Genomic DNA, 14981 nt, shown 5'->3' on the forward strand with positions numbered 1-14981 from the left:
GCTTTGACATATATACACTACCACATGTAAAATGGATGGCTAGTGGGAAGCAGCCGCATAGCACAGGGAGATCAACTCAATGCTTTGTGATGACCTAGAAGGGTGAGACAGGGAGGGGATACAGGGATATATGTATACATATAGCTGATTCACTTTGTTGCACAGCAGAAACTAACACAACATTGTAAAACAATTATACTCCAATAAAGATAAAAAAAAAAGAAGGCTGATGTGAGGATTAAACAAGCATTTAAGTACAGGAGTTTAAACATAGGAAGAAGTCAGGAAACATCAGCTATTACATTATGTAGAAAAATACAGTCTCCAAATCAGTGAACTTCTAAGGCTGATTTTTATCCACTATGGTTAAAACTAGGTCTCCTTTCCCAGGAGTATGAAGATAAAACATAATTTAAAAATCCCATCTCCCTCCCTCCCCCAAGAAAGAAGCTGGTGGCAGATCATTCCTCTCTTCACCAGAGAGTACCAGAGAAGTGAGGGGACATGGAATCCTCCTGCCTAAATGGCAAGTGACTTCCTTTAAGTCACCAAGTGTCAGGGTTGACAATTTCCTGCCTCCAAAAATTTGGGGAGGGTCTCTTAAATGCGTAAGCATTTAGAATACTGTTGAAATTCATTGTCCAATATGAAAATCTCATTTAGATTTTTGGCTACATGTCCATCTCTGTAAAAGAATGCTCGGTAAGATTTCAAAAGAACAAGATAAAACTTTTTTTTTTTTTTTTGCAGTATGTGGGCCTCTCACTGTTGTGGCCTCTCCCGCTGCGGAGCACAGGCTCCAGAAGTGCAGGCTCAGCGGCCATGGCTCACGGGCCCAGCCGCTCCACGGCATGTGGGATCTTCCCAGACCGGGGCACGAACCTGCGTCCCCTGCATTTGCAGGCAGACTCTCAACCACTGTGCCACCAGGGAAGCCCCAAGATAAAACTTTTTAAGAAAAAGAGGCAGCGGTTCCTTTCGTCCACATGCAGAGAAACTCCTTACTCAGCAGATGAGTCTCCTGTATCGGGCAGCTTACGAAGAAGAGGGTGGATTCTTTTATATGGAAGTTTGCCCTCAGCAGGTATAAAGTCACTGGATAAGTGTTTCCATGAGATCTGAAAGGACGGAAGGAGGTGGGGAAAATGGATAAAAAGTGGCCCGCAGCTATGGCAGACAGAGGGGAGGCGAGGGTTTCCTGAGTTGGGGAGAAATAATTGTTGAACCCCGACCTGAGAATAACAGAAGTGGTTTCCTCCAACATTAACAAGTGTTTGGACTTCCCTGGTGGTCCAGTGGCTAAGACTCCGGCCTCCCAATGCAGGGGGCCTGGATTTGATCCCTGATCAGGGAACTAGATCCCACATGCCGCAACGAAGATCCCCCGTGCCGCAACTAAGACCCAGCGCAGCCAAATAACTAAACAAATATTAAAAAAAAAAATTAACAGGCGCTGATGATGCTTTTTTGTAGCACTTTGGGTAATTTAGCCAGTCACATTAATAAAAGGACCAGATGGGGTTGAACCTCTTGTTTTGTTGAACCTCTTGGAATTTAATCAATCCCATGTTGATTACTCTTGAGGCATTACTTTATTTTCCACATGTGCTATCAACTGTGCCCAGAGAGCTCGTGGTACTGACCTGGTACTGCGCTGACCTGGCCTAGCCCTGCCTCGCTGAGCCCATGCTGACCAGGGCAAGGGCCGCAGGAGGCAGCTCTCCGGGACTGGGCATGCACGCCCACTGGGTACATGCCCCTTGACCTTGGACTTCCCCTAACTGTACCTTGATGTACCTAACCAGCCCATCCTACAGAGATTGTCTCAGCTTCCAGAGGGGCACTCTGGGTCCCTGCTGGGTCTAGGGTGCCGCTCCAAGTGTGGCTGTGGACCAGGCCAGCCTGTGATGAGAACAGAAAGTAAAAGTGAGCATTTAGAAACTTTCTTAGCAATCTGACAGTGCTGTGACATCCAAGCACCTGATCCTGTATCCTATAAAAGTATCTGTCCACAATGGATTGGGGGAAAATGGTCCATCTCCTCAGATACTGTCCACCACACTGCCTGGGAACCTGGGCCACCTGGAAGTACAGAACAGGCTCTGGATGCTGCCGGACCTGGGTTCAAACACTGGTGAGAGCACTTTCTAGAAGTGTGACCTTGGACAAGCACTTCACCTGTCTGAGTCCAGGTTTCCTTATCAGGAAAATGAGGATAAGCCTAATGACTCAAGGGTGTCCCCTGTACAGTCCCCACTCTGTGCAGGCACTTTCATGTCCTAACTCACTGGACAGTCTCAATGAGCCTCTGCAATGGGAATGATTATTACTCCACCCCTATCTTACAGGTGAGGGGACCAAAGCACAGAGAAGTGGTGGCAGAACTGGGATTCAAAGCCCGGCAGCCTGACTCCAGCTCTGGGCTCCGACCCACTTTGCAGTCATGTGGATCAGATGAGCCACATACCCGAGTCCGCTATCCTTTGACTGGCTGGGCCCCGAGCAGCCTAGGCTTCCTGGGTCCTGCCCGGAGCTGGCCGACTACCTGTGGCGGTTGTGATGCTCCCCTGCTGCCTGGAAGCTGGCACTCCCCCCACGCCCACCCAGGACGGACCACTGTGCTGGTGGGAATCACAGGTCTTTGACGGCAGTCCCCTGGACACCCCACTCAGACTCCTGGGCTCCCGCTCTGGGCCGGCCCCACTGCTACTACCAGTCCAGGGCACCTTCCCTGTTGCCTTCCAAGGCAGCTGGGCTCATCTGATACAGGGTCTGAATGCCCCTGAAGTAGAAGGCAGCGTGCAAAAAGGATTAAGCCTAACTTTTCTTACCAGTGGAAGAAACTGGTTAAACGAATTCAGTGGCTTTTCAACTTTATGTTTTTAAGCAGAATGCAAAACAAAAAACCACCCAGATAGTATCCTTTAGAGAACCCAATATGTAAAAGTGGTGAAGGAAGGCTCCTCTGATCGGGGAAGGAGAAGGGAGGAGCCCCGGCCCCTCACCCACCCCAGCAGCTTTCTGATGTGAACATCCTTGGCCTCTGAGGAACAGTCTGGAAAACTAGCATCTTAAAAAAAATCTTTCAAAATTAACATTGAACTCTATTCTAAATTCTAGGATGAAGAAGCTGGTGACAACCTGGAAATGAGCCTCACACAGAAGAAAAAACGAGAAGGCTCTAAGTCATCTGAGGAGAGCACGATCCTGCGTGTGAAAGGCAGGAAGATGCCCCTCACAAAGCAGGACACAAAGCAGGACGATGCTCGTCGCTCTGACCCAAGCAGCTGGGGCCTGGGGGACGTCCTGAACCTTTCTGGGCCTCAGTTCCCTCACTTGTGAATTAAAGGCACCCAATCAGTTCACCTTTCAGGGGCTCTTCTGAGTGAAATACTTGTGTGCTTTTGTATGATCCTGCGAGCTGTCTTTTGTGGACATTTCTGGGGTTGGAGGAGACACCATGCACTGTGGGGAATGGGTGAGGGGAGGGCAGGTGGTCCTTGAGCGGGAAGGCAGCCAGCACGGCCGGGGGCGGGGGGGATGAAACGTAGTCTAAGGCTGCAGGGTGACGACGGTCAACATGGCCCATGGCATCAGGGTAGCCGCACCAGCCGACACACCCCAGACTCCCTCCAGCAACCCCGAGACACACTAAGAAAGCTGAGAGAGGGCTGGGTGAGAGGTCACGTTCCTGCTCTGAGAAGTTTCAGCTGAATCCAGAGCACCTCTCCTGACAGAGCACAACTGACACATGTCAACCTTCAATCCACAAGCGCCGACACCGCCCTGAAAGTCCTCATCGCTAGGAAGGTCATTTTACACATATATATTCTTTTAACGTGGTGAAGTTTAATAGCTTTCATTCCAAAGCATAGAAAAGGGAATTATGAAAATATATAATTTTTTAAAGTGAGAATGTTAACAATGGCCATTAAAAGGATAACCCACATCTGTGTTTGAAAGCTCGACCTTTGCAAAGAGTTTTGTAGGGGGGCAGATAAAACATTAAGAAAAGTGAACACCCAGTGCAAACAAGGACATCCAATGTTCGGGGTTCAATGCCTTACACGTCAACTTCACAGTACTTTACTGCTCTCAGGAGGGAACCCACATGTTCCCGTGTGTATCTGGTGCTTTGACATAAGGAATGTTCCAAATCCAGGGCCGATCTGGGGGAATAAAAAATTACGTAAGTATAATACTGATTTAAATAGGATTACAGAAAATTCACCCACCTGACAGGATAAAACTACTCATGGGCCGGAGTCTACAAATCATGAAGAGCCTTTTCTGAATCAAGCCCCGACGAGAGCCCTTATAGGTAAAAGCTTGTAGTAAAGGTTCATGTTAAGACACGGGTGAGTGAACATGGGAGCAGGCTGAAGCCTGGGGTGAATGCTGGCTTGCCACTTACGTTGACAAGTCACTTCATCTCTCTGAGCCTCAGCCTCCTTATGTGTATCTAAGTCTGGAGCTGTCAGGAGGATTAAATGAAATAAACCTGTGTAGTGCACAAGACGCAGTGTTCCGCACAGAGAGAATGTAACAAATGAGGGTAGCTCATTTTCTTCTTTTAAGAACCTGCAGAAACCAACAGTGACAATGGGTTCAGTCAAAGGCCATTTTTCTGCTCTCAGCAGCTGGTCATGGTCGCACAGAGCCAAGACGCCCAGCGTCACATCCCTGAAATGGTTTTGTTCTGTAACTTAAGGCTAGTGATTGATAAGGCATAAAGGTCTCTGTATAATGACCGTAGACCAACACTGAGAAAAGCAACATGCCTTGGAATGGTACAACGGAAAGGTGACCTGGGTTCAAATCCTGCCTTCATCCTTCTCTGCAGCCTGAGGAAGGCATGTGGATTTTGGCCTCAGGTTCCCTATCTCTGAAATGGGAAGTAATTACATTAGCAAACTCCCAGGATTATTGTGAAGCATGAATGAGAGAACATCTGTGAAAGTTCCTGGCATGTTGTAGGTGCTCAATATGTGTGAACTTTTCTTCCGTTTAACTGATGTTTCACAAATTGAAAAAATTGGAACAAATCTCTTTTACCACACATGGCTACTGCCAGAGTCAAACCATTTCAAAAAGAACCATAATAATATGGGTAGGGTGTAGGGACTTCCCTGGTGGCGCAGTGGTTAACAATCCACCTGTCAATGCAGGGGACACGGGTTCAAGCCCCGGTCCGGGAAGATCCCACATGCCGCGGAGCAACTAAACCCGTGCACCACAACTACTGAGCCTCTGCTCTAGAGCCCATGAGCCACAACTACTGAGCCTGTGCACCACAACTACTGAAGCCCGAGCACCTAGAGCCCCTGCTCTGAGAAGCCACTGCAATGAGAAGCCCAAGCACCACAACGAAGAGTAGCCCCTGCTCTCAACAACCAGAGAAAGCCCACGTGCAGCAACAAAGACCCAATGCAGCCAAAAATAAATTATTTAATTTAAAAAAATACGGGTAGGGTATAAATACACTACAAGGATTAAAAAGAACCCCCCGTATTATTGTCCTGAGAAATACAGAGGATGGAAGGGTTGCATGCTTATAGTAAACTGGCCACTTGGCAGGTCATCTGAGATGGACCATCTGCCTGCAGCCCCTGGGGGAGGCTTTCTCCTTTTCCTGAACAGAGGCAGATGGTAGCTTGGAGGCCGACCTGGCAAACAATGGTATCTGCTGCTCCTTCCACCCAGCCTCGCTGTTTGTTTTGAATAATCACAGGGCAAGTGTGCAAATGGCAACTCCCAGCAGCAAGTGCAGGAAAAGAATGCCAAAGATGGCAACAAGTTATCAGAACCCCGTTCTCTCCCCTTTGGCCTTGAGATGGTTTGAAAGCATGAAACCACACTTTCTGGTAATTAAGTTTCTTAAGAGGTAAGGGACTAGCAGGGCTGGAGACTTGACTCCCTGGCTACTCACTGGCCTTAAGGAAGCATGCACTCTCTTCCATTGGAAACACCATCTTCTGTGGCTGGACCTCCCCTTATTTACCTCTTTCCCTGCAAACTGCTCTGTTGGGCAATGTCTACTCTGCTTCATCCCCCAGGCAGAAGACCCCCCGGTCCCTGCTATATGAATAGCCATTTGAGAGATTCTTCACCAGTGCACATCTGTGCTACAGACATTTGCCAGTGAGGCTGTAACTTAAAGACCACCACGGCATTTACAGTGGACCCTTGAACAACTTGGGTTTGAACTGTGAGGGTCCACTTATATGCGATTTTTTTCAATAAATACACACTACACGATCAGTGTTTGGTTGAATCTGGGGATGTGGAACTGCGGATACGGATGGCTCACTATCGGGCTTGAGCATCTGTTGATTCTGGGATGCAAGGTGGGTCCTCGACCAATCCCTGGCAGATACCAAGGGATGACTACTCCTTTCGCTCAAATTTAGTCAACGATGACCAAGCGAGGACCTGGAAACCACGCTCCTGGCAAATCCCCCTGAGGCTCTGCTTTATAAATGAGCAAAAGTCTGCACCTCCCGGGCAGAGCCTTTCCAAGCCAGCTGCAAGGCCTTCCACTACCGTGGGGGAAGGCCACAAAAAGGGCCAAGAGGAAGGTGAAAAGAGGGGGGGTTATGATTCTATTGTGTTTTTACACCCATTACTACTGGAAATCAGCCATTACCACTCACTGGCTCAGATGAAGACCTGTTTTAGGCAATACTCCTAAACTGTCCCATGAGAGAACAACTTGCCTCACATGATACAGTCACATGTGTTTAAGAAATACTTGGTCGTGCTGGTTAGATGCCTGGTACTCCGCTAGCCAAACATGAAGGCCTCTCAAGTTTACGGTCCGGGGGCAGGCAGAGAAGCAGGCACGCCCTGCTGCTGGGATGCTGAACCCCACTGTGTCTGTGCAGCAGTTCTCTGACTGGGCCGATGTGGGAATTGCTGGCACGTTTTTCTGGGACCCACCCCTGGAGAGCTCGTTTCTGTAGGTCTGGGCTGGGGCCTGGCAATGTGCACCCTTGTCAAGTTCTAAAGGTGATCTTCAAAGAATCTGTTTGGGATCTGAGGCTAAAGGGGATGAAAAACATCTTTTTTTTTTTTTTTTCTGGAATACGATGAAAGGATTTAAAACAGGAGAGGGAACGATCAGATGAGCCTGGCAGCAGCGTGGAGGATGGCATCCAGGGGGTGGAGCGCAGAACCAGGGAAATGAAAGAGCAGCACAGTTCGGGTGAGGGTCCGGGTGAGAGTCCGGGTGAGGCCTGTGTTAGGGCCATGGTGGGGGAGGACCAAGGACAACCTGGGGGGCATGGTTCCCTCTGTGTGTCCCTGTGGCCAGGGACTGCATGCTACAGTGCGTGATTTACAATGTTAGTGATTTTGCTTTGTAAAAGTTTTCTTTTAAAAACACAGTTCCTGTTGTAAAATGGGTTTCGGTATGTGTAACTTTTCATGGGAGGAGTAATATAAACTCAAGGAGGGCAAGGATTTGTGTCTGTCTTGTTCATTGATCTATTCCAAGCACCTAGCTGGTATCTGTGCCCAGCAGGTTCTCAATGATATACCTGTGGGGAAAGAGAATAAGCAGCAAGCATAAAGCAGGTACCCCTGTAGCTATGTCTTTGTTTTTGTTTTATTTGATCAATTTCTTGGTGTCAGGATATCTGGTGGTCTCTTGTATCCAACTGTGATTTGTTCACATTAGTGTATTTCTCTGCTCTTCTTATAGTCTCCTGACTTAAAAAATACTGAACAAGATCTTATATATGTTAAAGTGGCTTGAAAATCATGCAGTGCTTTTTTTTAAAAAATTTATTTATTTTCGGCTGCGTTGGGTCTTCGTTGCTGTGTGTGGGCTTTCTCTAGTTGCGCTGAGCGGGGGCTACTCTTCTTTGCGGTGCATGGGCTTCTCATTGTGGTGGCTTCTCTTGTTGCAGAGCACGGGCTCTAGGCACCCTGGCTTCAGGAGTTGTGGCTTGCAGGCTCTGGAGTGCAGGCTCAGTAGTTGTGGTGCACGGGCTTAGTTGCTCTGCAGCATGTGGGATCTTCCCGGACCAGGTCTCGAACCCGTGTCCCTTGCACTGGCAGGAAGATTCTTAACCACTGCACCAACAGGAAAGCCCGAAATACAGTGCTTCTGAAATGTTCTTAACCACTCAACTTTTCCAAGCACTGGTAAGATGCCTTTGTTTTTTTTGTTTGTTTGTTTTGTTTTTTACATTTATTTATTTTTGGCTGTGTTGGGTCTTCGTTGCTGTGCACGGGCTTTCTCTAGTTGTAGTGAGCAGGGGCTACTCTTCGTTGCAGAGCGTAGGCTTCTCACTGCGGTGGCTTCTCTTGTTGCGGAGCACGGGCTCTAGGCACGCGGGCTTCAGTAGTTATGGCTTGCGGGCTCTAGAGTACAGGCCCAGTAGTTGTGGCGCACGGGCTTAGTTGTTCTGCGGCATGTGGGATCTTCTTGGACCAGGGATTGAACCTGTATTCCCTTCATTGGCAGGCGGATTCTTAACCACTGCACCACCAGGGAAGCTCAAGATGCCTTTTTAAGGCGCACATGACTCCCCCGAATGTTGGCTTTACAGGAAATGGTGATATCTGAATCCCTGGCATTAGTCTACATGATAGTAAAGCAGTGTGGAAGGTAAAACAGTACTGATAAAAGAAACTAAAATGTTCCAGTCTCTCTTGCATATGTCTTTCAAAGGAAATGTGTAAAAAATAGAAAACTCACTTAAACGATGGAAAACTTCTGCTTGCTGGTCACATTAAAAGGATTACCATTTTCATTACATGGTCTAAGACACTACCTAGTTGTAAACTTTTAAGTTCTTAGGAATGCTTTTTCTAGCGGAACTGAGGGAACCTTAGGATAATTCTAAGGCTCCTCTATCTCTTCCATTCTTGCTTTTATAGTCCTTTGGAGATTAGGATTAAAGGGAGGGGGTGAAATTCCAGCCAAGGTTCCAGGCTGTGGGTGGGAGGTACAATGCCTGAGGCCAGACGGCAGGAGGCTAAGCCTAAATAAGGCTGTCACAGTTAGTCCTTCCCACCTCCAACCTGTTTATTCAGGAGCACTCAGGTTGGGGGTAGGGGTGAGGGACATGGAGAGCAGAGAAAGCGAGAAAAGACAGAGGTGCAGCGCAAAGCCAGAAGGGGGGCAGGTCACTGGGTCATGTCCTGGGTTAGGGACTGTCCTGCACAAGCCTCAGGCTCTTCTGAATGTCAGCTCATGGGGGAGGGGGAGGGATGGCCATCAATCCACTGTTATAACTGAACTGGACATTTTAAATAACAGAAACAATGGCTAACCGAAATCAGCTGCTAACTCTGAGCTGGACACTGGGTTAGATGCTTTCTAGACTATATCTCAGTCACTCTTCAACAGTGAGCTATGCACTCTCATGTTCTCATTTTGCAAACAGAGACACTAAGGCCTAGAGAACACAAACCACTGCCCAAGGTCACTTAATAAGTTGTCAGGCTGGCACATAAACATGGCCTGGATCTAAAGCATCTGTGGGTTGGAGGGTGGGGAGGAGTGGTCATGGATTTCTTGAAATTCTGGTAATACCTCTTGCTAGTGAAAAATGAATGTGTGTGAATTTACAACACATTTAGAGGACTCAGAAAAATGCACACAGCTTGGAAGGAAGGGAGCAAGAATACCTTCCGAAACAGCATCCACACGACTGATCAGAGAGAGATGAAGTCACCTGGGCGAGGCAGGATGAACTCTGTTAGATGTGCCAATACAATCTGAGAAATGGGTCCATCAGAAGGGCAGGTTTGGTTCACCATGAAAGCCAAAAGGGCGAGTGAGGGCGGGGAGGTAGCTAGAACCCAACCAGCATCGCTCAGGGAAGGAAGGGACCCACTGGGGCAAGGCTGACTCCATTAGGGAATCTGAGAGTTTGGAATATTAATGGGGTGGCATCATGAAAACTTACCAATCAAAACCCAAATTTTCCCTGTTCACATTCAGCCTTCACTCAAAAACCATAGATTACAATCTGGCTACCTGTGTAGGCCTCTACCCTCCAGGGAAAATATGCCAGCCACAGTGATATAAGAATCTGCCATTTTAAATTAATAAGCTTGTCCCGATTACGCATCTCCTCCGGGGTGAGCTTGGTGAAGTGTGAACTCACCCCAAAGACAGATTTTCTGGGGCTCAGCAGAGCAGCCCCGCGGCTGGCGGGGCTGGGTCAGAGCTGGGATGAGGTGGTGCCTGCATCCCAGCCAGCCTTCCTCCCAAAAGCGCTGGGAACCTGGACCAATACTCCACTGGCTTTCTCTTGTGAAAAATACCTGGTCACTGCCCTTGAAGTCCTCACCTAGCGCAGCAGTTCTCAGAGTGTGTGGCCTGGGGACCTACTTTTTAAGGGGGTTGGGGAGGGGGAAATACCTGTAAAGTCAAAATTACTGTGAACACTAAGCCATTATTTGTCACTTTCACATGAGTGTACAGATGCTACACGACCTGTGTGACAACACAACAGAGCAGCCGTGAGAATCCGGCTGTTAACCCAGATAATAAAGGCGTCTGCAAAAAAGGTAAACAATGCCATCTTCCAAACTAACTTGTTTTTGGGAGTAGTCATTTTATATATTTTTAAGTATACAAATGGGTTTATTAGTATCTTTAAATAAGTTAATAAATATTTAAAAATTTATTGGTTTTAATTGCTGATATGATACGTATCAATAGCTATAAAAGCCCACGTAAACAAAAGCCCTTTGTGGTCCTCAGTAATAAAATGTAGAGGGGTTCTGAGACCAACCAGTTTGAGAACTGCGGCTCCGGTGGCCACACACAGGGCAGCAAGGGAGCCTCTGCAAAAACCTGCGCTTCCAGGGCCACCCACGAGCCAGGCTCCCAGGGAGAGCCCAACCCAATGGCTTTCCCTGGGCCCTGTTTGTTTCTGCTCTGGTACACACACCCAAGGTTTTCCTTCACCGGGGTCTCACCTTTACTTCCATACAGTTCTGGAGGCAGGTCATACGGCACGGGAAAGGAGGCTGTTGGCTCCTGGCTCCCTGAGAAGAATTTCTGTTTCACTCTGAAACTGTCCAGGCCCTGCAGACACAGAGAATCTATAATTGCATCTCATTTTCTGGAAGAAGATCGCAAGAAGCAATTATATTTTTATGATACTCACAACAAAATTCAGAGCTATTTTTGTTATTTCAGTGCTATTTTTGATATTCAGTGGGTCAAATATATTTACAACACTCCCCCAAATATTCTTTCTTAAAAATAAGAGAGGTCCAAAGGTCAGAAAATAAATTATAGCAAAGTTTGCAAAAGTCTAATAAAGGATACAAAGACATAAGAGAAAAACAATTTTGGATGTTACAGCCCATTTCTACTAACCTCTGTGTACAGCAGCAGGGAGTGTGTAGAAGACACTGTGTAAAAATACCTCTGAATACTTTCGATATTGCTATCTACAGTCACGGGCTGCTCACTCTGGTGAAGAATGAAAGTTGCTTTCATGTATCATGAAAGTGTCCAATACAATGGGATAGGAATATAAAAGTGAGAACTCTTCAAGACCCGTCAAAATGGAAGGTTTATCCCAAGAACTCGAGAATAGGCTACTGTTAACTCTGGATCTGAATCAGGGTGCAACTATAGGTGCCACACCCAGGCCGATGTACACACTGCACTGCCTCCTCACACAGGGCCTGCCCGGTAGTGGGGGTGCCTACTACGTCGGCTTTGCCCTCCCCAGGCCTCCACGCATCGATCATCTCCTGGCCCCCTTCCCGGATGATCCTGGCATTCTGTTTTTGCCTCATTCCTCTGGCCACCCATCCACGCGCAGATCCACCCTTCTCATCCTAAATACCCACATATCAAACAGTGCTAACATCTATGAACCCACATAAAGAGCTACAACTACAATTCTTTGGAAGATGAGGTAAGTGTCAGGGCTGTGTGGACCTGGGCTTTGGGCAACCTGAGTTGAGTCTCTGTGCTGGTATTTACGGGCTGTGTGAATGGCTCACATTTGCATTCATTCATCCCACACATTATTTCTTGAGTCCCTCTTCTGTGTCAGGCATGGGTGCCGGGCACTGACTGCACAGGAGTCAGAACAATTATCGTGATGCCTGTTCTCATGGCATGTACAGTCTAGTAGGGAGACATTAAACAAATACATTTATAGAAGTAAAATAAATAACTACAATTTTTGATAAGCGCTATGAGAAAAACAGGAGTCCTAGAAGAGAGAATAGTAGGCCTGTTTTAGATTTTGGGGTGAGAGGGTGCTCAGCGGAAGCCTGCCTAAAAAAGTGACTTTTTTTTTTTTTTTTGTGGTACGCGGGCCTCTCACTGCTGTGGCCTCTCCCGTTGCGGAGCATAGGCTCCGGACACGCAGGCTCAGCAGCCATGGCTCACGGGCCCTACTGCTCCGCGGCATGTGGAATTTTCCCGGACCGGGGCTCGAATCCGTGTCCCCTACACTGGCAGGCGGGTTCTTAACCACTGTGTCACCAGGGAAGTCCCGAGTTGCAAGGTTCTGAACAGAGAAGTTCCAGTGTAAAGGTGGAATGGCACAGACAGGAGACTGGATCGGACTGGGAGTTGCTAAAGACCAAGAGCTATTACAACAGGAATGCGAGATGGATTAGAGATGGTAACGGGGATCCAAGTATCATCACAACAAAAGATGAGATAAAAGTGAAGTGAGGGCTTCCCTGGTGGCGCAGTGGTTGGGAGTCCATTTGCCGATGCAGGGGACGCGGGTTCGTGCCCCGGTCCGGGAGGATCCCACGTTAAAAAAAAAAAAAAAAAAAAAAGTGAAGTGAATTTGGATGAGAAATGGAAAGAAAGAAATGGATCTGAAAGAGGCTGAGGGAAAAGGTAGTAAAAATCAGAGCCAAAAAAAAAAAAAAAAGAAAGTGGGGGACTTCCCTGGTGGTCCAGTGGTTAAGACTCCACGCTTCCACTGCAGGGGACATGAGTTCGATCTCTGCTCGGGGAACTAAGATCTTGTATGCTGCATGGAGTGGCCAAAAAAAAAAAAAAAAGAAGAATTTGTGCCTGGGCAGATGGGATCCGCTGGGATGACTGGATGTGGATGGGCGAGTGGCAGCAGTGGAATGCCAGGACGTGGCTCTATTCGGTGAGTCAGAGAACATGAGGGGTTACAAAGAAACACCACCTGAAACAGTGTTGCCCAGCTGTGGCCTCCTGGGAAACGCTGAGAGCCCTGAACCCATGCGCTGGGCCCAAGGCAGGCTGTCAGAGGTGGTGCGGGGAGCAGGAGAGGGAGTTAATGTGGCAGCTCTTGTCAATTGTATTAGTTCTTCCAGCCACAGCCATCTTTGGCAACAGAGGGACAATGAAATAGTTTAACCAGAATGGAGAAAAGAGAAAGTAAAGACTTGAAGACTGAAAGTTCTTGGGGATTTAGTGGCAGCATTTTTGACTCCGATTGTAGGAAAGAGAGCCCGCCATCTGGGGAGCAAGTGAACCTGGGGCTGAGCAGGGCCTGAGCTGGCTCTCAGTCCTGGGACAAGGGCAGGGATGCTCAGGGTACCTTCCTCTGGAGGAAGGACATTGATCCATGATTCTGAGATGGTCTGTGCATTATTCCCAGAGGTAGGAAGCATTCTAGACACAAAGTGCTGGGCAGCCTAGTCGGTGCCTGACAAAGCACGTACTCAGTAAACACCAAAATGCACCAAGTTCAAAGAGAAAATTTCTATCTCCCTGAAATACAGATACCTGAGGGTTTGGAATATAGCTGCTGGTCTTTGAAATCATTAGATGATCTTTCCTATATTGAGATTTTTCTGAACCTAAATGCATTAGTCTAATCTATAAGTTAAATACCTAAATTAAAGGGACGACTCAAAAAACTCAAAAAACATAATAAAACTGATAAATTGATGTTAGACATTAAAAGAATAAAGTCTTCAATTAAACATTTATTAAGCACCTACTATGCAGCAACAACAGCCAAATGCTGGGTACACAGTCAAATGTACCTTGACATTAACCCCCAAAGCCCTTGCAAAGCCCTTGCAAGTGTTCCTAATCAAAGGGAAAGCTACTGACTCCATGCTCTAAGGCAAGTTAGGTTAATTTCGAAATTATGTGTTTATTGATTCATTCATTTAAAAGCAGCAGAAAAAAATGGGGAAAAAATCAATATTTGGTTACCAGGGACTTATCAGCTTCCAGATCAATCCAGAAGTTTCAAATGGCATCATAATTATGAATGGGAAGTGCTGGCTCTCCATGCACTGCAGTTTGTAGGCCACACGGCGTGTCCCTTCACATGGCCATTGGTTCCTGAGTGACAGGCCTGTATGACCGATGCGGGAAACGAGAGCTGCCGAGTTTCTTCTGGCCGACCATCTCTGCAGCATCTGAGACTGTGCCGTTCTGGGCACAAAACCTGACCACTTGCAATGCTGGCCTCAAGTCAGCATTCAGGAGCACAGAGATCAGGATGGCCCACTGGTGAAGGACAGAAGTGGCAATTCTGGCTGCTGCTAACTCAGAAACGTGGGCGTTTGGGACGTGGAATTCTGCCTAAGGGCCACAAACGTGGGCTGATCTCAAGAAGCTGGATTTTGGATGCTGTCCAGTCAGAAGAACGACTACAAAACTGGGTGCTAAGTAACTCTTTGGCAAATGTGTAACTAAAGGTATAAAAAGACGTTATCTTGATGGTACTGAAGGGAGAAACCCAAAGAAAGGAATCACACTGGGCTTCATTTCACAACAAACTGCCTTACTGTCAGGAACTCTTTTAAGATCATGGCCAATACCGAAATTTTTAAGACATTAAATGAATATATAGGGATTGGCCTTTGTAGTTAAAGGCAACAGACTTCCGTGAGTGAGTGAGAGGTAGCGTGAGCCTGTGTGTACGTTTTGGTTTGCACAGAACAGCTACAGGTGAGCTACCGCACGCTGAAAGCTGCTCACGACGAGATTCGTGGGCACTCTTATACTGCACCCGACGCCCCTCGGACTCAATCCACGT

General features: G+C 47.4%; 1 protein-coding gene across 3 annotated transcripts in view; it reads right to left on the reverse strand.

The window, feature by feature from the left end:
• Window positions 1-3829: 3829 nt before the first annotated feature.
• TDP1 (tyrosyl-DNA phosphodiesterase 1) overlaps window positions 3830-14981 on the reverse strand; it is a 78231-nt gene continuing 67079 nt past the window's right edge. For all 3 annotated transcript variants that reach the window (XM_060097943.1, XM_060097942.1, XM_060097945.1), the window contains 2 exons: window positions 10942-11050; window positions 3830-4169 (listed from right to left, as the gene is read on the reverse strand). In XM_060097943.1, coding sequence (XP_059953926.1) covers window positions 4096-4169; window positions 10942-11050 — 183 coding nt within the window. In that variant the 3' untranslated portion in view covers window positions 3830-4095. The remainder of the gene's footprint in view (window positions 4170-10941; window positions 11051-14981) is intronic.

This window comes from Mesoplodon densirostris, chromosome 4 (assembly GCF_025265405.1).
Source record: "Mesoplodon densirostris isolate mMesDen1 chromosome 4, mMesDen1 primary haplotype, whole genome shotgun sequence".
Taxonomy (NCBI): Eukaryota; Metazoa; Chordata; class Mammalia; order Artiodactyla; family Ziphiidae; genus Mesoplodon; species Mesoplodon densirostris.